Below are 26,205 nucleotides of genomic sequence, written 5' to 3' on the forward strand. Positions count from 1 at the left end.
GGCATAGCCCTTCATCACTGATGAAGGGCTATGCCCGAAACGTTTGTGTTAATTACACAAAATGACACTGTTGACAACATTTTTTTAGTTTTTTTTTTGTTTATAGTACTAATTTGAAAGTGTCACGCATCTACTGGGAATTTTTTAACCCGCATTTGTCAATGGCAGTGACTGTCCACATTGTTAGCTTGTTTGTTACAGTTGAATTCCGATATCTCGAACCTTCGAGGAAAAACGAAAAAGGTTTTGAGCAGGCGAGCGCGGAAAAGACGAGCGGGGAAGAAGGCGAGCGAGGGCGGACAAACCGAGAGCCTGGAACAGGCTAGGTTTGAGTTAGCGGGAGGTTTGAGTTACTGAGAGTTCGAGTTATCGAGATTCAACTGCATTGAACTTCTTGCGTAGCTTTTATACAAAAATCAACCCTTTAAGCCTGAAATATCAACAAGCAAATTCTTGTAACTGGTCGCCATATATTTCTTAAAAGTTGTAGTTGAACGTTATTTCCTTTCAACCCCCTTTTACTTTACTCAACCTTTTAAGCCCCAAAGATCAACAGGCAAATTCTCCTAGCTGATGATATATTTCTTATGGTAAGGTTAGGAGAAGTTATAACTGGAGGCTATGTTTGTTGATTTTATGGCAGCTAACGGTTCGCAAGGGTTAGGAGAAATGGGTTGCTTATAGTTATTGATGAAGAAAATATCTCGGACGCATTTTGATTCATGATTGTATCCAAGCAGATTTAAATGAGAGACTGCACAGAAGAATGTCGAGTATAACATGAATTTTGTATACTATTACTTTCGATCAAATGTTAACAGTTTAAATATCTTTCAATGGTATAGTTCAAATTGAAGCTATTCGGGATAAATGTATATTCTGGAGAAAACAAAAGCTTATTCTTTCTTCATACATGTATGTTCAATTGGACAGGTAACCTAGTTTAAACATTTTCATTTTTAAGTAAAAATCATACATTCAGTGTTTTGTTAATATTTTATCGTTTTTTAGACTTATAGAGCGGTTTTCACTTGAGTGTCGAAAGTAAATTGCGTTTGCTTTGGTTTTGAATTACTACGCTTAGTGATTGGCTTAAAAATCTTTCGCCACTTTCTTAGCCAATCAGAAGTAAAACCAAAACCATGGATAGTAAAAAGACCTTTTGTATCCATGCCAAAACCAATCGAGACAAGCTCGCGCACGTTTTCCCGCGCTTCGTGCCAGCTACATGAATTTGCTTCGAGTTTTGATTGGTTCACTGGATTATCTGTGTCCTTTGTGATTGGCCAGAGTAATTACTTTGGTTTTGGTTTTACGACACTCAATTGAAAACTGCTCTATATTGTAAAACGTAATACTGTAGTTGTATATCTTAATTTTGGTGTTACGGTTGCGACAGAACCGTCATTGTCTATTCACCTTTAAGTAACAAAACATTACTGGTGAGGTTTTTTCAATTTCTCCGTTTTCTTAAAAGGTCGAATGAACACTTTGAACACCTTGTATTGCTTGCATCCAGTATTCGTTTCGCGATATCATACACTTCTGGTCTTTCTTTATCACATAGACGTCTCGAAGTGTGGCCTGAGACGAGTCACATTTTCTCATTTACATCTCCGGGCAGCGGCAATCTAGTTTGCGTCAACGGGAGTCATATCTCCTGCAGTTTTCAGCTCTATTTTCTGAGAATGTTTACCGCCACGGTCTGATGAATTCATTAAGCGAAGTCTCAACTCTCTGATTTCGTTGTCCTTCTACATGAAAAATAAAATGAAATAAAAAGTATAGGAATTAAAAGTCGACCCAAAGGAAATTCGTTCCACTAAGTTATTTAGAATGCGGAACTCGGCACAGGGGGGGGGGGGGGGGGGGGTCTAGCTCCCGCCTTTCGTACGTTTTCTCTCGCTTACCACCCCTTTCTGTAGTGGTTCCCATCTCTTTGTCCCATAACTATTGCGAAATATAACGAAATGTTGGGCAATTTTACTCGTTTTCTCCCGTTTCCCGTCACCTTGGGAGTCCCGCGTCGTTCTCGCCCTCTCTTCTTCTGCCTCCCACCCCTTTTCTTCCGGGTTACGTTCGCGCCCTTCTCCAAACTCATGGGCAATTGACATGCATTCGGTCCTGAAACAATGATTGATAACAAACAGGAGAACAAGAATACTACAAGAGCACTTAAAACAGGAGAATATTCCTATTTAGCAAGATCAGTACAAATAAATATCTCATTCCACATTAACCTTGCGTTTCACCCTTACAAGGGCTATCTATATTTTGTCTGCCTTGTAACAAGGCGCTTATCAAGAAAGCCGTGGGACAACAAATCTTGGGAATGGGGTGGGCGTCAGCCGTTCGAGCGCCATCTCGTGGTCGCTACGTACATAATAAAAAGAGTAACGAGGCAAACCAATCACCTTAATTACCAATGACATTTTGTTTCCTTCTTTTCCGCACTTAGCCTACGCGCAGACGTCTCCTACAGGCTATCCCGCAATATTAAAGGACACGTCATGTTGCTTAGCAACCCAACTGACTAAACAACGATGACTGTGGGCTCGATTTCGAGAGTTACTGACATTTGCTCCTGCCTCCTCCATAGGCTTTTCCAAGGCCGATTGAGCGCGGATTCTGATAGAGAGTCGCGAGTGGGAGGATTGGGATCGAGCGCGTAGCGCGAGTGGGAGGTTTGGGAGCGAGCGCAAAGCGCGAGCGTTGGGTGATGGGAAGGGAAAAAACAGCCTTTCCTTTCCTTCCCGTGTCTTCCTTCGCCCCCCGAGCGACTGGGGACGAGGCAGCAGATCCTTTTCACATTAGTGCATGTTACTTCAGTTACAATTTATTATAAATCAGCTTGTTGTACAAAGAAAATCGAGTCTTACGTCGGCTATTTTCCTCTTGAATTCCATAATTTTTCTCTCCGTATCAATGTCCACAGTTGGCATTGTGCTGTTTGTCTCAACGATTAAAGCATTGGTGGTAAATGTTCGACACAACTGTTCTCCAACCACCATAATGCGCTTCATCTCCAGCACCTACAAGCGTAGATTGAAATGAGGGAGAACATTTGATAAGGAAACAGGTTAAAATTGGACAGGTAGCAGCCCCCCCGCAAGGTCTCACACGAATGGCTTGATACTCTTCGAGAGAACAATAGAACAAACAACAATTCTGAATCAATGCCCCTTGCCTCAAAACAATAGCAACTGCTTCATTATAGGACCACTAGTATAATGTAACGAGAGCTGCTACATCACTGGTCGAAATGAATGATAAAAATGATTAAGATAGCCTTAAATTGCATGAACTTCATTGGTATCTTTTGAATGTGACATGTACCAAGTACAGTCAACTCTCGTTACGCTCAGGGCGTCGTTTAGTGTCCGTTATAGCGAGAGTCCGTAACAGCGGGAGTCATTTCCAGTCAAACCTTGTTCGCCGGGGATCTGGATTTTGTCCGTAATAGCGAGTGTCCGCAATAGTAGCCTGTTCCAGACTCTCGGTAGCTGGGGGAGGGCGAAAAACGCGTGCGAGCGAAAAAAAAACCCAGCGCCTTCTTCCCCCCCCCCCCCTCCTTTTTTCTTCGCCCGCCCGCGTTTTTCGCTTTCTTCTTCAACTACCGAGAGCCTGGAACAGGCCACCGCAATAGCGGGGTATCCGCAAGGGAAGGATTGACTGTAATTGGCCCCGAAATTATACGATGTGCAGTTAAACACCGTCACCATCCTCGTGTTCTACCAAACATGATTAATCAATTTTCTATTTTTCTCTTTTTAATTTTTCGTAATACAGTCAACTCTCGCCTTGCGGACACCTCGCTATTACGGAAACCCCGTTATTACGGACAGGAGTTGAAGTCCCGGCGAAGTAAGAATTACTGAAAATAACTCTCGCTACTGCGGACTTTTTCTATTACGAACACCAAATGCTGGTCCCGAAGGTGTCCGTTATAGAGGGAGTTGACTGTTTACATCTTGTTTATTAAGCATAATATTCTCAATTAGCTTGTTAAAGCTAAAATACTTGTCACTCATATAAACTTAATTTATTGATTATTTTTTACGGACATTAATACCTTGGGTATGAACACTAGGCACAGTGTAATCGAGGTGCAGATGATGATACAAATAGACACAATGGCAAATGACGCATCTGGTTTCTCCCTCATGGCCAATGATATGGGTGCACCAATGACGCACAGGATGAACACATTGTACACAGACATCCCAATGTACCTGCAGACAAAAACAAGTTAAAATCCTGTAAAAAGCCAGCAAACTTGTTACATATCACCCGGCGGAATCCGATTACATAGTGCGTGTCAACCTCGTTCCCAGGGTCTGGAAATGAGGTTGAGTGCGTGTGCAATGTTGTGACAGTTTTTAGTAAAATCGAGCAAATTAGGCTTTGACATTTTTTTCAGGAAATGATATGCTGGCAGTTTAGCAAAGAAGAGAGGTACGTTGTCTAGGCAACTAAAGCTCCTTTTTTTCTAATCCAACGACATAATTCACAAGCATGCAAACGTCAGATAGTAACAACTGTTCATTAAAAATTAAAAAAAAGTGATCACTAATTCTTTTTATTGATTTAGATCAGTTTTCATTGAGTGTCTAAAACCAAACCCAAAGTAATCACCCTGGCCAATCACAAAGGACGCAAACAATCCAGTGAACCAATCAAAACTCGAAGCAAATACATGTAGCGAGCGCGAAGCGCGGGAAAACGTGCGCGAGCGAGTCACGATTGGTTTTACTTCTGATTGGCTAGGAAAGTGGTACGTGTTTTTCTTAAAGCAATCAAACACAAATAACGTTTGACACTCAAGTGTAAACCCCTCTAAACCATCAGAGAAATTGAGACCCTTTTGCTTTATTATCACGTACTTGGAGTCGTTTAGCGCAGGTATTGTTACGTTTCTCGTCTCCCAAGCAAGAAACGCTCCAAACAACAAAAGCAGTCCTTTGTAACCACACAGTATTCCAAGCCAGCGGTATGTTTCCTTAGACTCGCACAGCTCCAGTTGTTTTACAAGTAAGACGTCCAAATCAGAGTCTAGGGACTGAGAGAGTGCAATCAAGTTTGGCATCAGTAAAAAAGTTGTTATTATTGTGCAAAACAGAGGCAAACGGAAGGAAGGTGTGCTTGAGGTCAACTCTGCAGTGATAAAAGGGCCAAAGGTTTTACATCGACAAATTAAGGTCAATTTGACAAATAAACGTCAATTTGCTTCAAAAGGAAATAACTCTTTGTAACCTTTTTCGACCCACGGAAAAGTGCGTAATTGCTGTATAACTGATGTAAACGAAAGTGCATTTGTACTAAAGAGATAACTTTTCAAAGAAATTGTTGCACTGCGTCAGCGTGCAATTGCAAGTGAAGTACTTTCATAGTTGATTGGTTCATTAGGTGCCACAGCGAATTTGGAAGCCTGACGTTTCGAGCGTGAAGTCTTTCGCCGGGGGAAATTTTGAAGTCATTTAGCTTACAGCATGATTTTCCGCTCGGAACATCACCTTCCCACCACCGTCCCACGGCAGACAATTGAAACAAATCAATCACTATTCTTTTCAGTCCTCTCACCTCTTCTGAAAACTCTCGTACAATCCTCGTCATAGGATCCATGACCTGCCATACTGTAAGGTAAATGACGTCAGCGATAACAAGGAGACAGACGACAGCGAATAAATGACGGTCCTTTATAACCTAAAAGAAGAACATTTGAAACCATCGCCGCACAGTTATAAAGTCTCCATGCAGTACACAAAACAAGCACGTTTTATTCTAGCTGGAATGCCGGACAGTTTCTTTCTTGTAGATTTAATTAATTGACGTGCTGAGTCAGCATTTAACCCAAGATAAGCAACTAAGTCCTAAAAAACGCGACAAAGCCTAAGGATTTTGTTGACAACTTGACGTCTCAACAGTCTCAGTTTGTTCGTGCAATTTTCACATTTGTCGGAAAGTCTTCGTTACTTTCATTGCTTCACGAGGAATAACTAAAATAGAACTTTGTGAAGTCGGTTTCGCCTGTCACAAAACCAAAATTAACATATAACTCCATTCATTCTAGATGTAGCTTAACCTCGGAGGTCCAGGGGTTGTCAGACGGGGTGAAAGAAAGCAAACTGAGCCGCCAAATCGGCACGACGAATGGATTGCATTCCTTGTTAACTTTCATTGGGCCGATTTTGACGCTTGGCCGGTTCGCTTCGTCTTGCCACTGGGTCTCCGAGGATGGTTCTATCTTTGTTGAACGTCTGTTTTTTGAAAAACTAAACTAATGTAAAGTTACCTTTCTTTTTAATTTCTTGTTGGTAAATATCAAGTGAACTCGCCAAGTTTTGGAAAACATGGCTCCATATGCAAGACTGAAGCCGAGTGAAAGAGTCCAGGCCCTGCTCTGAAAAAACAGATGAGAAGGTTGTTTCAAGAAACATTAACTAAAAGCTTGATATTTTAGAATAATTTAGGACTTTGTAAGGTTGTGGGGGGCACAAGGTTGTAATTCAGCAGAGATTTAAATATAAACTGAATTTGTAACATTATACGTTGAGAGGCACCTAGAACAGCCTTCGTCGTGAGAAGATAACTGGGTCGTTCGTGCTGACCTAGGAGACACCGTAGTCTTAAATGCAGGGGCGACTCCATGATTTTTCTTAGGACGGGTGAACCACTAATGAATGGCGCAATGGACTATTTTTGAAGAATACCTGTTGTATTAGAAAGCCGCAGGTCTTTTTAGAGGGGGGGGGGGGTGCGCATCCTCTGCACCCTCCCCCTAGATTCGTCCCTATAACGGTTAGTTGCCTCGCCAATATGACACAATAATCTTGGAAGGGTTAGCATCCCATCTTGTAGGAGCAGCAGTGCTTCAATTCACTCGACGACAATGGAAGTTGAAAGCCAGTATCCTGGGTCTGGCGAATCACAATGTTACGCACGCCTTTTGAGAGCTGGAGCAAATCTCACTCTAACTCAACTGAGGATTCCATGTTTGCATTTAAAACTGTTCCGCTCAAAACCATTCGTGAGTACAGACAAGTGGATATGTTTGAAACTTACCGCGCATATCATCTCGTAGCCACTGGAGATAAATCCGCCATCCAATCCAAACAGGAATACTGAGATATAACTTAACGTACATCCCAGGAGCACAGAGTTGTTCAGATTAGGACTGGACATCTTGATGAACCTTGTTTAGAAATCAAACGCACGTGTTATAACCTGCGTGCTGATTGGTTAACTGCTATGATTATTAAGGTATGTTATTATAATTTTGATTTAACTTGATAAATGATTGGTACAAGACGCTGATAAGATTTACTATTGTTAATGGTAAATTAAGGCACTTTGTGCAGAATAGACGACAGAAAAGTTTGTCTACATCAAAAAGGGACTATGTCACGGGGATTTCGCTAATTTTTTGGTCTACACTGTTCTGAAATAAGTGGTAGGCAACTTTACCCATGAAAAACATTGTCTTTGAACATTTAACGGAAGATATAACCTTTTTTAGGGGAAAGAAATCAAACCTCGGCGCGAGGAAACAATATGAAAACGTTGGCTAACGTTTTTAAATTGCAATCCATTTCCATCCGAGCCATTCGCAGTCAAACGCGCTTTTAAACAGTTTTAGTGCTCTAAAATAGCAATTGTTAATAAAAAATGGACCTTTATTTTTAGGTTAGGTTTCTTACGACGCAAATATAAATTTGGGCTGTTCAAAAAACTGTTAAAATCCGTGACATAGTCCCTATAAGCATTGCATCTTACCTGACATTTCGCTTAGCGATGTTGAACCACAGGAAGAATAAAGAGATAAGTATAGCAAGTGACGTCACCACTGCCATGAATATAAACAGAGGGAGGGAGACTGACATAAGCTCGTAAACAACCTTGGTCCTGTCTACAGGAGGTGAACCACCTGTTGAGACGTGAAACGAGTCAGTTAGTTTGACGTTCGGAGTACAGAACAGTCCTTTAAGGGAAGCCTCCATCCATGCGGCCCATACTGCCGGAGCTTATCCCGGTTTCGGTAGCATTAAGCGGCTAGGAATATTTCTACTCCCCCTTGAATGGGATGCTAGTCCATTGCAAGGTACCCATCCCCCCAGCATAATGTCGCCGGTACCCATTTATACACCTAGGTAGAGAGAGGCACTATGAAAGTTAAGTGTCTTGCCCAAGAACACAACCAGTGGCCTCGGCCAGGTCTTGAACCCCGACCGCTAGATCTTGAGTCCGGCGCACAAACCATTAGGTCATAAGGTGTATAAATGGTACCGGCAAATATAATTCTGGGCCGGACGGGGTGGGGATGGGGGAGTCCGGGGATGGGGAGGGGGTGGACTCTGCGACGGACTGGGAACAAGCGCGGTTGAGGCCAAATGTTTACGGGACGAATTCTAAGATTTTTTTTTACAGATTTTATGCTTTACTCGATAACAAAGAGCTGCATGTAGTCTTAAAGTTGCTAAGTGTAATAAGCTGCAAAAAATATTTCTTTGTTCAGTTGATGTTTATAATAACTTTAATGCATCCACTACAGCTTATCAGCAGTTCGTCCAAGAGGCTTAAACAAGGTAAAGACATATAGACTCTTGGTTTTGGGCCATCGTAACTTGATTAAAAATATTACACAAACAGCGGTGATAGACATTATGAAAAATCGCATTTTTATAAACTTGACGTTTCGTATGCTAAGCTACATACATTTTCAAAAGTATGACCGTTAAAATTTTGGCAACTATTTATATATTGTTATGAAAGGGGTCTGGAACCGAGACTGAGACAATAAGGCCCTCACTAAATGCGACCATCCATCAGCTATTGCTGATCACATAAAAACCACAGGCCATAACATCAAATGAGATCATTTTGAAATCCTTGCGTCAGGCAAAACTGACCTCCACTGCAAGATTAAAGAGACCTTATACATTCATGAACTACAATAACCTAAATGTAAATATTAAGTTACTGCTGTAGATCAATTGTCTCAGTCTCGGTTCCAGACCCCTTTCATAACAATATATAAATAGTTGCCAAAACTTTAACGGTCATACTTTTGAAAATGTATGTAGCTTAGCATACGAAACGTCAAGTTTATAAAAATGCGATTTTTCATAATGTTTATCACCGCTGTTTGTGTAATATTTTTAATCAAGGTAAAGACAACCAATGGCTATAGAAGAAAAACCATCTGGTAGTATATTTAAATTATTGTCTTACACCGACCACTTTATAGTGGTGAGTATCGTATTTCATGTCAACAGTAAAACAAATATACCCTTCCATGTTATAGCTTCGTATCCTGACCAGGTTATGGTACCTTCACTCAAACGATAGAGTCCAACGGTTACCTGCTTCCCGTCTGTGAGCGTGAGAAAATACAAAAAGATTATCAGGAAGGAAGAATCGATTTCATATGGTCGGTGAAGCGCACAGTAAGAAAGTTAGTCCAGCGGAGTGTATATCAATAATCAGAAGAACTGGCACACGTCGTACTACTTGGCAACACCGCTGACACAGAGCTGGGCTTAAGACTTTTCAAGTATAATGCAATGGAAAAGACAAACACAGAAATGAGGTTAGCGCTCGTTCACACGGCTCAAAAGAACGTCATTACCAGGTTAGCCTGATAAGCACCACGGTAAGCTTTCATTTGTAGGTAAGGATAACACGTATTTTGTTTTTTGAGCCTTGTGAACGAGTACTAACCCACAAGTGATCACTCATCAGTAACTTAACAGAATGGATTAAGAAAACGTTTCTACCTTTCATTTGAACGATCTGTGTGTCTCCGGCTCTGTTTCCTTTGCTGGTAAAACCAACAGGCCCCTAAAAAAAATTCAAATTGCCATTGATCAGAAATAAGATGTCACAATTATTTTCGATTTTTCCGCACTAGTCATTCTCACGTCAATTCAATTTTAAAGTTACTCGCTTGGGTTAAGTCATATTATATAAAATACAACTGGAGATAAAATCCTTAATTAAGGTGACAGTTTTTGTATATCAGAACTCCGCTAAATTTGCAACTGCTCAAAGAGCGGTCATCTCAAGTACACAGACATGCAGCTAAAAGTTATTCCATGGGTGTCCACTTGGGAGATTTGATCATGACTTACATCGTTACAAGATTTCTTCAGCTTACCGTCACCCCTGAAAAGTTTGTCCCTCTTAGTGCTTCAGTAAGTTCAGCAGATAATGCTTTATCCCCATATGGCACCTGGTCTAAGCGGGTGTTAGAGTCCATTTTAGAGATGGTCCTATTCAAAGCCAAGGCCATGGCCCACACTGCGTCATATGCGTAACCGCGATGAACGTCACGTGACTTTGGCGGGACCCTGGATTCGTATTCAGCTAGGAAGTCCTTTACCGTCTAACAGAAATAAAACTTAGTAAGGAACCTATGTTCTTAATCAATGGAATAGAAAGTTAATTTTATACGGGTGTAGTTCGTTCACCTTTTCCCTAACAAGGCACAAACTCTTTCTGAGGCATTTTAGACTATTATATATAATTACATTTTTAAGCATTGAATCAGCATTTTTCTTTAAACATCAATTGCATTTTCCTGATTTTGAGAAGAAAGTACAGTCGTACATCGACTAACGCTACTTTCGTACATCAGCTAGGATTTCTCGTCGCGACTGAACGCTGATCCATATTATACTTTAATCTTATTGAAACCTCCGGCCATACAGCGGCCATCTCTGCACAACGGCATTTTAATTCTGCCAAAGGGTGGCCTTTGTAGAAATGATCAAATGATTTTCAAATCGTCTAAATCTTCAAAAGAACAGCCACGCACTCTCACAGTTATGGTTGCAACTGAATTACCTTGCGAAGGCAGCCTAGCGTTTTTTCCCTCAGCGTTAAACAACAGGCAAAAATCTTAAACGACTGCTCTCACAGGCTACATTTTCAGTTGAAGTTGCTCTCCCGCAAGGTATATTTTTTTAAAATACATCTGTATATTCTAACAATGTAAATGATTGCTTAATTAGCCAAATACCTTCCCATAGACCGTTCTAGTGTTCGATCCAGTTAACCAGAGGTAGTCCGTTGCTAGGTAACCATCCATCGCTTCAACTAACTCCTGAGGCGAACATGTGATACTAGAGTCGTTAACTAGCCACCAGTTCCTCTCTATATATCCAAGGAGGATCCACACGTACTTCGCGCCAAACATGCGCAGTTTATAGGCCTGCATAATAGCAAGAATGATTTACGTATCCTTAGCTGCTACATCTGTTTAGGTAATTCAAGCTATTTTTGCCAGTTATCCCCGAGGGCCTGGTTTTATGTACCTGATAGCTTAGAATGGTAGAAATTTCAACTATCAGCTGAGAAATGGCATATTAGTGGTCTTTAATTTTAAACTGATAGCCGAGATCTAAAATCCGCAAAATCTATTGATATCTGATAAATGGGCTGAAATTTTAACTGATGTAATACGCTACAAATCGCTTTCGGACCATGAAAGAACGAGGGGCGTCGGACTCTGGATAGCCTGAATAGAGCGGTCTGGGTTCGTTGGAGTGCTAACCGATTGTATTGTCTTCTAGATCTTGAGCAAAACACTTTACTATCACAGTGCCTCTTTTCATCCAGGAATATTATTGGATACCGAGCAAAACGTACGTACTTCACGGTACGGAGCGTTTCACTTGTTAATGTTCTCTCTTATCAGACTTATCATAACTCGCCAGCTAATTGAAACCCACCTCACAAAATACTTGTCGAGCGCCTTTTCCAAAAAAGTTCGCCAGGATGATTCTTACTCCTTTTTTCTAAAAAATAAAGTTGATAATAGTGATTCTTTTCAACCAACGAGTTTTCTAAAGGGAAAGGGAGAAAGGGAAAAAATTCCCCTCCCCTCCCTCAGGAAGGCCTTATACTCAGGCTATTTTCAACCAAAGTCCATGGAAGAGATTTTTAATACTTATTTTCTACTTTCTTTTTTCCTACAAGATTTTTTTTAAACCTGTATCAACATTTCAAATCAGGTTATTAATTCTCATATATTTTTACATATCTTATAGCACTTGCAATTTCTCCCGAACAGCCCACTATTCCTTTTGTCAGATGCCAACAAAACGAATAGCAGACTCTGGGGAAGACAGGGGGAAGAGAATGAAGACACTTACCTTTAAATTCTCCATCTGTACACGCGCATTCTCTCTGAAACTTTCGGAGGAGATTTGCTTGATTCCATTTTTCAGAAACAGAGCATGAAGATCAGATATGGCCTAGAGGAAAGCAAGCGAAAGAATTCAAACGATGGTAAGACTAACATGGTCCGTCTTACTGCGCGCATCACAAAGGCGGTTTATAGGTTTGGTTTCTGGTGAAAAAATTCGTTATATAAACAATATATATTTAGCAGAAAAATTGTTTAGCACAATTGGATAATTTTACGCATGACTCGTAAATTACCCAGCCGTATGTTTAGACTCGCCTCTGTTTGGACCGTATCAAAAGATGACTGCAAGACTGGCATATAACAATTGCTGGAGAAAATTGAGCTTGAAAGACATGACTGCAATAATAAATAATGTGATGGAAGACGCGGTGGCCTAATGGTTAGCGCACTGGACTCCGGATCGAGCGGTCCGAGTTCGAGCCCCGGCCGAGGTCACTTGTGTTGTGTTCTTGACAAGACACTTTACTCTCACAGTACCTCTCTTCACCAAGGTGTGTAAATGGGTACCGGTGAATTTAATGCTGCGGGTAACCCTTCGATGGATTAGCATCCCATATGGGGGGGGGGGGGGGGGGGAGTAGAAATACTCCTAGTCGCTTTATGCCACGGAACCAGGGATATAAGCTCCGACCTGGTGGGCCACTAGGTTCTTATGCAGACTTTGCCTATCTTACTAAGTATGTAAGTAACATTGATAGCTACCGTTCGGTGTATGTCCTCCTCCTGGAAGATGGTACCGACGTGGCTCCAGTTGAACGTTTTCAGTAGGGCGATCCGGGGGGCGCTGAACGATGTGTCATCCGGGATAGTGCGGTAGAAGTACGGGTAGTTCTTCTTGACTGATAACTCGGGCGATGTACTGGAATATGAAATCTGTTGATTGAAATAGTCCAAAACAGGTATAAAGGGGATCGAACAGACCTTTTATTAATTCGTGTTATTTGGAATGAGAACGTTTAAACAAAAATAAAATACATATTAAAGTACTATTTGTCAATAAAAATAACTCGATTAAGGGAGGGCAAAAGATAACATAAAAAAAAGAAAAAACACAAGGCCTTGGTTAAAAAAACTCTCAGAGTCTAGTTTGGAGAAATTAGCACAGAAATTCTGAGTGCGAAAATGCAGAAAGACCCAAAGCAAGATGAGAAAAACGAGCGATAAAAAAAGAAAGTTAAGACGTTAAAGGCTTCTTTTACAATTCTCTGACGTCTCTCGATCCTATCATCGTAAAACAAAAAAATTGTTTATTTGTCACCATTGAAGTTGAAAACTGAATTACAGGGATAAAATACATGTATCAAAAATTAACACTACTAATAATACTTTATGTTCACTACTATAATGTATATGGTGCTCTTGAAACTGTTCAAAAAGGCTTAGTCGACCACAGCAAAGGATTTGAACTCATGGCTAATCAGATGTTTAGAAAACTTTTCTCTCGTTTGACACCAGTTGCATTTCTTCGTTGACTGATAGGAGACTTATTACTTACTAATTACTTAAATTACTCTCAATTAGTTTTTTCCTCTCAATTTGTACCTGCGGTATCGCCCAAGGTTCCAGTCCAGCCAAGGCGGCCACCACTGTGCTACATGAAGAGAATCCAGCTCCAAGCAGCATGATCTTACGGGGCTCCTTATAAAGGAACTCAAAGATGATGTGTTCTGCCCAGCCAGTGGAACCCTGTAATACCCAAACGAGTTCTTAATTCCAGTTTTATATATATTTTCTTGGGTCGTTAAAATCTGTTATATATGCTTGAAAGCTGTTAATTAAGACAAGGTTTGAATTGTTTTCAACTGAACTGTAAATGGGATCTCATAGCCCTTAAAAGTTAAGTGAGAATTGCCTACATAAACATCTCGAGCTCTCACAAGCATTTATGAGGAATTGAATATTATATGCTATACTAATCAAAGTGTATATGTTGCCTTTCCTGACCGTGTAATAGTGGAAATTGTAAGATAGCAACATAAGCGCTGAAGATAAGTTCCTTTGATGTAAAATAAGGCGTAAACTGTATAAATTGAACGATTTAATACACCATAACCATATCCTACATGTCGATGATTTGTTTTTATTTTTATCACTTCATTTTTATATATTTACCCTGGTATCATTCCAGATCATTCTCAGCTCATAGTCGTTCAACACCCCAGCACTGTTCACGTGATCAAAAGCCATTTGTGCAGCTGGTAGAATGCCATTGCCACCCGTCCAACCGTCATTATGCTCTGACGTCATAGGGAACAGGGCACCCACGTAAAGAGGCGTTTTGGCGCAAGTGCTGGAGAAGCTGGTTATAAAAAAGCAAGCAAGCAGACAACCTTGTATCGCCATTTTGATAACCTGTCTAGAAACCAAAAAGACTAAATGAATGAACGAACAAACGAACGAAAGAACGAGCAATATTAACGTGTAATAGCCTTATTTAGCTAGAGCACTAATAGGCTAATTTTAATGTATTAAAAATTTATTCTTGGCTCTCAAGCCTAGGGGAATATAACTGAAAAACGTATTTATCCATTCCTTAAACCTTGATGTTTGTTTCATTCCCCTAAGCCTCGTAGTCAAGTAAGAATTTTAAAATATCGTGATAGACCTATTGAGTATTCAGTATGTATAGTTTTTATTTTCTCTCTTTTATCGTACTTCTGATTTTATGCAAGAGATTGCATTGAATATGTATTACATTTTTATATTTACATTTATTTACCAACTTTAACACAAAAGTGCTTTTTCCCATGGATACCTCACACTGGCCGTTTGGGTGCGAAGTAAAAATTAAAAATGACACGAAGTTATCTTAAATCTGAAGAAATAAGTTTTCGCAATGCTTTATCGCGCCCTTTGTGACACTGGTGCGAAAAGGATGGATTAAAAGCTTTATGGCCAGTGGCTCCAGAAATGAATTTTTTGACAATGGTTCACTTTGAATTGCATTAACCCTTTGACTCCTGGAGATTTTCCAAAAAAACGCATTTTTTAGGTGTTTTTGACCTTTTAAGGTCTATTATAAGCTAAAAAAGCTCCAAATCACTGAAATCGGCCCTCAAAACACAAAATGCATGCTTATTTCTCACCAGAATCAAGTTTGACATTTTTTTAGCTCGTGCATGCGCACAAATCAAAGTTTGGACAAAAGTTTAGGCTTTTCGTTTTTTGTTATTTTTTTTTCGCTTTTCCTTTTCTTTTCTTCCTTTCTTTTTGCTGCAGTGTTTGGCCTTCTAGCAGGCTTCTTTTTAGTAGAAGAATTTCCGCGAAAGCGTAAAGGAGGCAAGAACTACTTACCATGGACAAGCAAAGGGTGGAAAGAGGCAATTTTCCTCTGAGCTTTTCGCTAAAATTGTGAAGCGTTTTGGTGCATATTTCAAGTTCCATTAATCTAATCGCGCTGGTTTAGGTATCGTTGGAAAGGTCTTCTTCTGCTTCCCAATTCGAGCATAGATGTCGCCTTTCTGGGTGAAAGGTGATGACGTCACAAGCGGGACAAATGCCCCGATCCTTTGCGGCCGGTTTAGGCCGGTGCAGGAGTCAAAGGGTTAACGTCACGTTTTGTAACACCTGTTCTAATTGTTAAATATTGCTTGTCGCGTTTTGTAATAAAGCTGATAAAACACCAACGCGCAAATTGTTGTCGCAGACGCAAAAACGTTTTAATCGTCATCCTGTGACAAATAGGAGATTTCCACTGACTAGTAAGCAGTACATGTCTGAAAATTAAAGTGTCATTAACGTTGCGTTAAAAATTAAAACAAAATAGATAGAACGCAATTTTATGTTCGTTTTAAAAGTTTCAGCTCACGGAAGACTGAAATTAAATTCATGAAGTAGTCTCGTGTTACTTTAATCGTTTTGATCAGACATCCACCTTCATTTTGAGTTGTTCAGCAAATGTAACCGCAAAGTCAACGAAGGATATTTTTAAATCATGCGTCAACCGTCAACTGAAGTAATGAACTACATTGTCACAGCGACAAATGGTATACTATTCTTTTTACGATGCACGAAATTTCCTTCAATCGAAGTAAACTCTGGCACTCGTACAAACAGGTGAAGGAGCGATTTTTATTCATTCAACAAATGATAAGTAAAAATAATGAATATTTTCTGCCTCCTTCGTTAGTAATTAATACAAACTACGTCCTAAGGTACAATCATGACACATTTTAATAAGAAATGTGAGCTAAACAAGGACAATGTATCCCCGAAATGTATATCCGAATTTTTTTTGACTAATAAAGGCACACATTGCCATATTACTTTAGTGTTTTCGTTCTTTTTTTATACCCTAGTAACTCCTAACTCCAATTTTATACGAGGGATTCACTTCACTTCATTTTTCAGCAATATCCTTGAGTTGCTGCACTTAGCATCAGCTTAATGCATGTTTTGAAATCATTATTTTCGTTAATCAAACCCCGGGCTCTTAACATGCTTCGTAACATTCACCTTTTCTCCTATATAGTAATTCGAGAATGAATGAAAAGATTCGGAATTTGTTAACTCGCATTCGTTATTAAATGTGCCGTTTTTCTCCAGGCTTCCGCCTGAATCTCATCGTGTGTATCATTGTAGAAATGAAATAAGGTATAAGGAAAGATTACTGCCTGTTACTGAAATGACAACTTGCGGATATCAGCAGATTTTAACGTTAAAAAGACGATACCTTACTGCATACCTGCAATTTGAAGTTGAACAATGAACATGCAAGCGGCTAGTGTTGCTGCAAACGACGGCGAGAATAAACTACTAGCTTGTCGGGTATCGCCCGATAACGATTTTAAATTTGATGTTAATTATCTCACACTGCTAATGCACCGAGCAATTAGAAAACAGTTTGAATTTTCAAAACTTCCTGAGTTTTTAATGGGCATTTTAAGGACTGACTAGTAGCGATTGGTTAAGGAGATTTTGATCCCATTATATCTTGAGGTTCAATGCAATCTAAAAATGTCGTCTTAGGTTTGTAGTCTGAAAGGTACCATGCAATATTGAGAATTTTTTTAATGTCTATAAAGGAGAAGAAAGAAATAAGAATAAGTTGCTTTAAAAATAAAAAGTGCATGATTTTTGGTTAATAATTTAGATTATTAACTGAAATTTAAACGCAGACTGCTTTCAACCCCTAGTGCTCTCTTGTGGTGATCTATTTAAGATTCAGTGGTTCGTACGTATTTGTTTTCCTTGCTTTATTTCATTTCATATAAAGAACACCTGTAATCCTCTCTTGAAGCTTTCATTAGACGTCTTGGTATATTCAACGCTCAATAAGTAAACCCTACAGGAGACCACTAAAAGCTCTAGATTCTTTATGCAGTGTTTTGGTTTCGGGTCCGTTGAATCAGGATTTACGAACAAACATTAGGAGAACAAACCCAGATCAACACAAGGATTTTATTCTCTACACACGAGGAGCAGGCACGTAGTGCGCATCTACATAGGTCCGCAGATCATGCTCAGAAATGGCATTACAAACTATAACAGGCAGTAACACGTTGTCAGGGAAAAGGTTCTTGCAAGAATTTGGGTTTTTACTCCGGCCAGACTTTATTCTCAACTGACAAGATCTTTATTTCGCTGAACATGGTTGCTCAAATTTCTTCTGAGATAGTTGAAGCTGATCACAGTTATATTTTCCTAAAGTTAAAGTTATAGTAGCCATTTGAAGTAAAGAAAGGTCAGCTTCGAGCCAAAGTGGCGCATACTGCCGGAGCTTATCCCGGTTTCCTTAGCATTAAGCAGCTAGGAGTATTTCTACTCCCCCCTGGATGGGATGCTAGTCCATCGCAGGGAGCCCCCCAGCATTATTTCGCCGGTACCCATTTATACACCTGGGTGGAGAGAGGCACTATGAGAGTAAAGTGTCTTGCCCAAGAACACAACACAGTGACCCCGGCCAGGGCTCGAACCCGGAACGCTCGCTCCGGAGTCCGGCGCGCTAACCATTAGGCCACCGCGCCTCCCACAGCCATTTGAAGTATTAACGCACAATTAGAAAGAAAATAGCACTTCGAAATTTGTTATGTAAGATTGATGTCATACGTCCTGTTACTTAGCAACATTTGTACAAAAGACGGCGGGCTCAGCGCTAGCTAATCCACTGATCAAGGCGCGGATAATTTCGATAACAATAATGGAAGCGTCTCTTTTTTTTAAGTTTTCATAATAAATTCATGAGAATAATAATTAACCAAAGGAAAGATTGATAGATTGATTAAGTTTAAATTAGGATCTTCTCAAATTCGCTACCTCTCTAATCACTGGGCAAGTGAATTATGGTTTCCTTTGTTCAATGTGAAATTTACGAGGTTAATAAGTTACCGCCGTGGAATAGATAAATTAAGTTTAAATTGGAAACTTGGCAAGCTCTTGACCTTGCAAATTGTAGTACCACCTAAACGCGATCAAGTTCTTTCGTTCACTCGGAATGCCAAATTTCCACTTAAAAATAAAACAAAAAACATAAAGTTTAAATTAAAAACTTGGCAAGTTCGCTACCATGCTAAAAAATTATTCTGGTATCACCCTCAACGGGATCACTCAATTATAACTTCTCTTGTGAAGAGAAACTTCAACAACTTGTCAAGTATCTCATGAAACATCTACAGAACGGACTTAAACTCCGGCCTTCATTAAAAGTTTTAGCTTAAAGTTAATCGTTACGTCGTAATCCGAATTAAAATATGCGTTAAGTTCGTTTATCTGCATGAGGATTCTATCAGCGGTGGCCAAACACAGTTGCAATTAAAACCTGTCTATTTCAATCAGAAAAAAGTAATTTCTTCCAGAATCAATGTAATAAAAAAGTAATCCGATTATAAAATGAACATTTCTTAAAAATTTCATATCGATTTGATGCCCACTGACAATTATTGCTCGGACTAATCCTTTTGCCGTCTGGGAAAGATGGATTTAACTTGGACGAGCGCATATCATCGCGGGCATTCACGAACACATTTTTAGATAAACTATGCAATAAAGTTTGTTAAAGTTTACTTGAGGTCTTAGCAACCTGAGGGCAAATCTGCAGCCAGTTTATCTTTAATAAACAATAGTTAGTGATACACCCGGCGTAGTTAAACCTTTCCGTCCCAAATTCGAAATACTAGTTCTTCTTATTGAACGCTACACATTTCTCTCAAAAATTGCTCTGAGAACCTCATGGAACATCAAGATCAGAGAATATCTCTTTGTCGGCAATTTTCATTATTCTCATATATAACTCTTCTGTTTGACATACAATGAACAGATTTTGTAAGCGGAAGTAAGATATTTGTATGGGGTCGTGCCCAGAGGGCAAGCCATAAATTTCATTTTCTTCTCGTCTTGTGAAAAATTATTTTTATGAGGCAAAACTTAATTGAAATATTCTGCATTATTCATTTGTGTAACATCGCTTTGTACATGATTTTATGTTTCCAACTGGGATGGTTAACTTGTAAACTGATAGTTATCTTCAGTTGTAAGGAATTTCTCAGAAAAAAAGTCGTTTGAGGACTAACGAAATGTTAGAAATGAGCTGTCATAAGTCAGCCACGTTAATTTATCTCGTCGTCAATATTGAGCTCAAATGTTCAAAAAGCAACAGATGTTTTAGTTCAGTCTGACAGCACAGCTCCATGTTTACTCAGGATACTTTGAAACATCAAAATATGTCAGTACAACACATCTCTTTTGAAAACGATATTTTAAGTCTTAGTTGACAGATCTGCTGGTAGTAAACAAATATAAATTACCTATACAAAACCATTTTCCAAAAGCAATAGATTTGATTTTGGACCTGATAGTTGCTCATTGCTAAACTTATAAATGACACGAAATTGTGCATCAGACAGTTTTCGCACTGAAAAATAAAACACCTAATTTCCAACGTTGTTACGTTGTCAAGAAAACACTTAAGAACACTGTAGCAAATCTAATCTGCTTCTCGTTTCCAACAGTGTTATTTCCTTGAACAATTCACAGCAACAAAAGCTTACCTGTTTGTAAATTAACTTTGTACACCGAGTCAGAGATGTTTCCTTTCAGTATACCACGCTGGAGACCATTCCTTTTTAAACATGTGCTATTCCTTCGCTTTCGGTCATCAACTTACATGTATATCTAAAATAGAAAATTATAAACGATAAACATTTTTAATTAGAAGTTATACGCCTAAGGCTGCAAATGCAATTAAAGTTAGCTGAATACATCTCGGCTTAAACAAAAATTCCGCTAATAAGCGAAAACAAGCTCATACCGAAGAAAGCAACCAAGAAAAAACTAATTACGGGTCGAAAACATTTTCGGTTATTTTGGTTTTACGCATATATCAGTAGAACTTAATATGAACCAAAACATAAGCTAAATTTAAACTGTTTAAGTTGGGAGTTGAAGGTCTTTACGCCTTACCCGTACTAAAAATTCATTTATCGGAAAGGACTGTTCATGAGTTATAATACAACTGATATAATGCTGAATTCCGCAATTGCACTATCTTTTGCAAAATCCGGATGTGTAGAAACAGCAGCGTCAGACAGATGTTGATCATTTGCAAGCGAAAAAAAACATCAATCGCATAAGTCTTGTCATATTTTGTAAATTTGTTTGGACTGGTTATAAGGTAGTTGACAGTTTCTTGTTATTTATAGAAGTCAGTCTGTCTGTAACCCGTTCCATCCTTACCCAGGCCTCCCACCATAGTACTCATAGTAACCCTGCCTAGGTCGATTTTCAGATAATCAAATGCGGTCAGATTTTGAATAGCAGAAATGAATAGCAATATAGATTTGACTGAGCTACCGCTACGTCGAAAATAAACTGATAAAAACCGTTGAAGTTTCTTCAAATTAGCATGTTTACCACGGAGTGCCAAAGCAAAATTAGCAAGTGAAAAAGATATATAAAAAAGAAACTGAGCTTTTTATGAAAGAAAGTAACGTTTTGTAACATTTGAAATCCAAGCAAGCAATCACAGTGTTATCTAAAAGCAAAATGAGTACAAAATGCAGGTATGGTCACTTTCCGTACGCGATTGCACGAGCGATCAGCCCAGATAGGCCATAGGTGCACGTTTTCGAGTAGTGTTAGTACATGTTGGTAAATAAGCCGGACATGTCTTGTAATAACAGGTAGCCGTACATAGCCAGTAAGACACACTTGAATTAACATGCAACCGAGAGCTTTAGTATAGTACTAAGCGAGTTAGTTTTCGGTACAGATCATTTCACTGGCTTCCAGCAAAACTTTGTTTGAACGCGTTGCTGTTGACCGCTGCTAATTTTTGAGTCCACGAACAGCAAACCAAACTAAGAAAATAGTATACACACCTATTCTCCCGTGTAAAGTTTCAAATTATCTGTTTAAAAAAATCTGAATTTTCTCTTTTGAAAGTTAAGAAGTTTACTAGTACTCTAGAAGTTCTAAATGGACTTTTCATCTGAATAGTCCGATGTTTTCATCGTCAAATTCTAAATGGCTTTTCTCGTTGTCACATTGTCAGAAAATCAAATCTTGTTAGACATGACTGCACACGTGAATGATCGTGTAACGATGTTATATAATAAACCATTGTCAATTGTACATAGATACGTAACTTGAGATCTTGCAATTTTGATAGAGATATTAAAACGACTGATAATAAGAAAACTTATCAAAATCATTAAAAAGATTGTTAAGCAAGAAGAAATTAATGTAAATAAAGAATGTATGTCGTCCTCAGATTGCGTCCGATTATGACTAGAAATACTTCGATACTTCGAAAACGTCCCAACCAGTCAGATTTCTAAGTAGTCTGACTTTTTCATGGTGATGTTTTCAATTATTGGATTTTTCCATGGCGACATTGTAAAATATTCCGACATTTGCTTGTCGAAATAGAAATCGATTCGAAATATTCCTACAAAGAAAGAATACATACAAGCGCAACTGGACATGCTGTTCAGCTCTTCTTTGACAAATTATGATGAATATTTAGTCTTTCGGGTCTTTACACATAAACTATACTAAAAGCTACTTTTAAATAAAAGAAGAAAACTACCTTTCTTACTGGTCGTGATCAACAGAAAGGCGTCAAAATTGAAGATTCTCCACGAAAACCAGTTCAATTGCTTCACTTATTCTCCCGCAAACGTGTTTTCAATTTGTTATGGAATCGTGGTTGTAATTACCTCGTGCTTTTAATTCTTAATGCGACAGAACAACTAACGACGTTTAACAGAACAAAGGCAAAACTCAATTTGTTTGTGTTGCTACAATTAAGAGGGAGCTTCCCCTTTGGCTGTTGGAAATAAAAATAATTGCATTATCGTAAAATTTCAGTGATGTTTCAAACATCTAAGTTACTTTATAATTCGATATTTAACATTTCGATCTTCATATTCCATTAATTTCGACGTTTTCCTCAGAATATCTCAGTATTTCGCTATAGCTAGACATCCTGCCTTCAGATTCTGCTTCGATGTTTTCTTGAAAAATTCAATTAAGTTGAAAGCGACGAGTCAGTTCAACTTCTGCATTTTAAACATATATAGTGATTTTCCCTTGTGTGCACGCGTATTTTCAAAACTTGTTAAATTGCCTGGCCTTTACTTGGAAAGATCAAGATTCATTTCCATTCTTTGCTAACAGAATAATTGCTCACTGTAAAAAAGTGACAAGAAAATCAAAAATTGTCTTGAAAGAAAAAAAAAACGGAAAAAAATGTATGGCGATAGGAAGCAGAATAGCTATTCGAGATGAAATCAACTATGATTGTTTCAACAGAGTGTGACTTCGATAATAAACTGTTCCTTCACTCTTTCGGCTTCTTTGTTAGACTGTTAAAAAAGCCGGATCATGTCATTATGGAATATACTGTGATCAAAAAGGAAACAATGGTTGATGCTATTCCCGTTTTAGCAGAGATCGATGGGTTCTTGATGTCGATGAAAAGAACGATTGTTTTGGTCATTAGGGCGTCCACATTCATGAATAAAAACGTTCACAATTATTTTGTTTTCCGTAAAAAATCTAACATCACACTTGTTAGATATGTGTTGTGCTTGAAAAATTGCGAAAACAGGGCTGTGCTGAGCTGTTTTAGGCAAAACTAAATGTTGATTTTTAATTTGCAACTTGCAAAGTTAGCACATGGTTATAGTCTTAAGTTTCAGGAGGAGATCATTATTTTAAATAATTAAATTAGTTTTTTTACTCCTGCTGAGAAGCTTTTAGCTCTTTCAGCTCAAGCACTGATCGAAGCCTTTTTTCTCCTTAGAATAATAAAGACAACAAATTCTAAGTCAAATATGCAAGTGAGGAGATTAACGCAAATGATCATCAAGGCAGTAGAAATTGTCTAATCAATCATTCTTGACAGGCCGAGGTTTAGAATTAAATGTTAAATCTTTGGATAGTATCTTCCTTGCCTCGTGTCATCTGTATGTCTGACATTTTTTTGATGGACGTGTAATTATAAGGAAAAAATAGCTGTTTTGTATGGAGAAAATATTTGTTAGCCTCTGTTAGTAAGCGCTTGTACCGACAAACTGTTGGCGAAACCTCCATTCTGAGCCTCTTTATAGCTTTGCTCTGATTAACGATTCAAACTTAAATACCATCTAAATCTTCTGCTAAAATCTGAGGGCGGCCCTAAACTCGAACATTATTAATTCACTTCTGACAACAAACCAAAATCTTAGACCTTTGGAACCTCGCTTTTGTGAAATTTGAAAAACTGCTTTTAAAAACTTTTTAACTTGAATGATAAAATTAAATTTAATAAAAAAAAACCCCACAAACTCCCAAACTCTTTCTACTATTAAGGAAAGCTATAATCTGGATTTGATAACGATTCGAAAAATTTTCAGCTTAACCTATTTTATTTAACACAACACATTGGGTGTACAGTGGAACCCCGTTAATACGGACACCAAGGGGACAGGCCAAATTGTCCGTATTAACGGGGTGTCCGTATTAAGCGGGGTCTCAGAAAAAAGTTATGGATACATGTTTTATCGACACAAGGACGAAGGCAAGCGTTTTTACGGCAACAAAACGTTTTTAATTGTACTGTTACTGTAACATATGCAAATTGTGAATTCTCTGACTAAAATTAATAGTTTTTTAAGAAAACCTTACGATCTACTCAGACACTCAAACTAAAATTTTATAAACTCAACTGTGGAATTATTTGAAAATGTCGCAACTTTACTATCTTAGCTTCAAAAAATTAAACACATTTCAACAGCAACAGAACGTTTTCTATTAAGTTTCCTGAAGCATACTAATTAAACTCTACAAACCCACTTGAAAAAGTCGGTAACTTTACTTTGCTTGAAAGCTTTTAGCTTGTGACACAACCAGGCGGACTGAAGATTCGACAAAACCTTTGCACTCTAGTCAGTCACTCTAGTAAGCTACTCTTTATAATAAAATCGTTTTAACTCGTCGAATTCTGTCATTATTTGACCATGGTGAAGTTAGAAAATAATCGCGACAATAAAAATTGACAGTGCACAGATAAACAGTGTCCGTAAAGCGGGATTGACAATGTATGACAGTTTGTCACTCGGGGCACAGAAAAGTGTCCGTTGTCCGTATTAACGGGTGTCCGTATTAAGCGGGTTAATTTTAGAGAAAATGTAGGAGGCTTTTGTCGGGACCAACGAAACTGTCCGTAATACCGAGGTGTCCGTATTAAGCGGGTGTCCGTAAAGCGGGGTTCCACTGTACGTTGTTATTATTTTCTAGTTCCCTCTCAATTTCGTTCTTTATTAGTTTTAGACTTCATACGAAAAAAACATGTTGTCACTGACTTTTATGGTCTCTGTTCGCCAATTGTTTCTTTGCTAGCTTTTTGTTCCCTTGATGCAAGGAAGATAAATTTTCGACAGATGCCTTCCAAAGTTAATTGACAGTGTTGGTGATTCTCAAGTGTTTTTCCTACCACGATATTTACTTTTCTGTGTAGAATTTGTAAATACTGTACCTTGTATTCAAGCTGGCACGTTTCTCCCAAAAATCATGAAATTTCAATCAGTAAAAAAAAAACCTCCTAGATCCTTTCGTATCGAACAAGTCAAATCTCTATTTTCAGTCATTATTATTTTTGAACTGCGTTTAGCAGATATGACCAAACATATTCTTTATTTTCATAGTAGAATTTTTAATATCTTATTTTGAGGAAGCCGGAAAAATCAAAAGATTTTGCAAAATTTTGTCGCAAGCTAAATTCTTTCAAACTATTGGATTTGATTGTAATACAAATCGTTCCAGGATGGAGATGGTCATTTGATTTTTGACGCTTTTAAAAGAGGAAATAAGAGCGTAGTTTCGAAAAAATAATGCCAGTGACATTATGATATGTTATAATTAAAAATGAAATGAAAGTAAAAGTCAGTCTATTAGAATTGTGTTCACCTTGTCAATGCTCCTCAGCAAAGCTACATGTACTAGTGCAAGCTTTTTGATGACTTCTTCTGTAAGTAGAAATTACTGAAAAACTCGTTTCAAGAAAAGAAACTTATACCAAATGAAATACAAGACAGACTGACAGACAGCCATCATTAAAACGGATACGAAATAACAATCGATTTGCATATAACATAGTAAAACAGTAACACTGATATGATAAAAATGGATTACTTACCGACCGCATATGTGATATCTTGACATCAACAATACCGACTATTATTTCATGAAGCCAACTGATGCACTAAAAAAATATCACGTATATACCGCCCGTGCCGATAAAGAAAGTGATATAGATTAAGCGGTGTCTTTGTTACCTCAACTTAGATTGGGATTTTTCCTCAGATATCGTATTACAACAATGGATATAATTAAATTGCTGTTGTTGATAGCATCTCGAGAATTGTTATTGACGAGATCAACTCATCAACAAATTTTCAGCGAGGGTGGTTTTTATTACTTTATTTACCGCTGCAGTCCTATGCTGTAGATGTAAATTCTCTTAACTTATTGCAATACCTTCATTTTAATCTTGTATTAAGAATTTGGTTCAGCAATAT

The 26,205-nt window shown here is 38.4% G+C and overlaps 1 protein-coding gene across 3 annotated transcripts; it reads right to left on the minus strand.

Moving 5' to 3' along the window:
• Window positions 1-113: 113 nt before the first annotated feature.
• Window positions 114-26,048, minus strand: LOC144650937 (gamma-aminobutyric acid type B receptor subunit 1-like). Of its 3 annotated transcripts, XM_078510773.1 has the most exons (20): window positions 25,824-26,048; window positions 25,595-25,669; window positions 20,194-20,317; window positions 14,321-14,564; window positions 13,751-13,894; window positions 12,911-13,081; window positions 12,153-12,254; window positions 11,730-11,795; window positions 11,018-11,209; window positions 10,154-10,381; window positions 9,774-9,837; window positions 9,287-9,370; window positions 7,774-7,924; window positions 7,063-7,192; window positions 6,293-6,400; window positions 5,581-5,703; window positions 4,884-5,059; window positions 4,073-4,232; window positions 2,880-3,032; window positions 114-1,754 (listed from the first exon to the last, which is right to left on the minus strand). In XM_078510773.1, the coding sequence occupies exons 4-20, from the start codon at window positions 14,549-14,551 to the stop codon at window positions 1,632-1,634; spliced, it is 2,406 nt and encodes an 801-aa protein (XP_078366899.1). In that variant the 5' UTR covers window positions 14,552-14,564; window positions 20,194-20,317; window positions 25,595-25,669; window positions 25,824-26,048; the 3' UTR covers window positions 114-1,631. The 3 variants fall into 3 exon arrangements, with proteins under 3 accessions (XP_078366899.1, XP_078366898.1, XP_078366900.1); XM_078510772.1 differs by having other exon boundaries at window positions 25,595-26,048; XM_078510774.1 differs by lacking the exons at window positions 25,595-25,669; window positions 25,824-26,048 and adding an exon at window positions 22,233-22,314.
• Window positions 26,049-26,205: the final 157 nt, after the last annotated feature.

This window comes from Oculina patagonica, chromosome 4, assembly GCF_052425735.1.
Source record: "Oculina patagonica isolate OP01 chromosome 4, crgOcupat, whole genome shotgun sequence".
In the NCBI taxonomy this organism is placed as follows: domain Eukaryota; kingdom Metazoa; phylum Cnidaria; class Anthozoa; order Scleractinia; family Oculinidae; genus Oculina; species Oculina patagonica.

Bases quoted from the DNA above. Each gene is read 5' to 3' on its own strand.
- LOC144650937 (XM_078510773.1), bottom strand. From the start codon at position 14,551: ATGGCGATACAAGGTTGTCTGCTTGCTTGCTTTTTTATAACCAGCTTC. The intron at 13,895-14,320 runs GTAAATATATAA...TGGGTATTACAG, and splicing joins TGATCTGGAATGATACCAGG to GGTTCCACTGGCTGGGCAGA. The intron at 11,210-11,729 runs GTGGGTTTCAAT...GCTATTATGCAG, and splicing joins CTCGACAAGTATTTTGTGAG to GCCTATAAACTGCGCATGTT.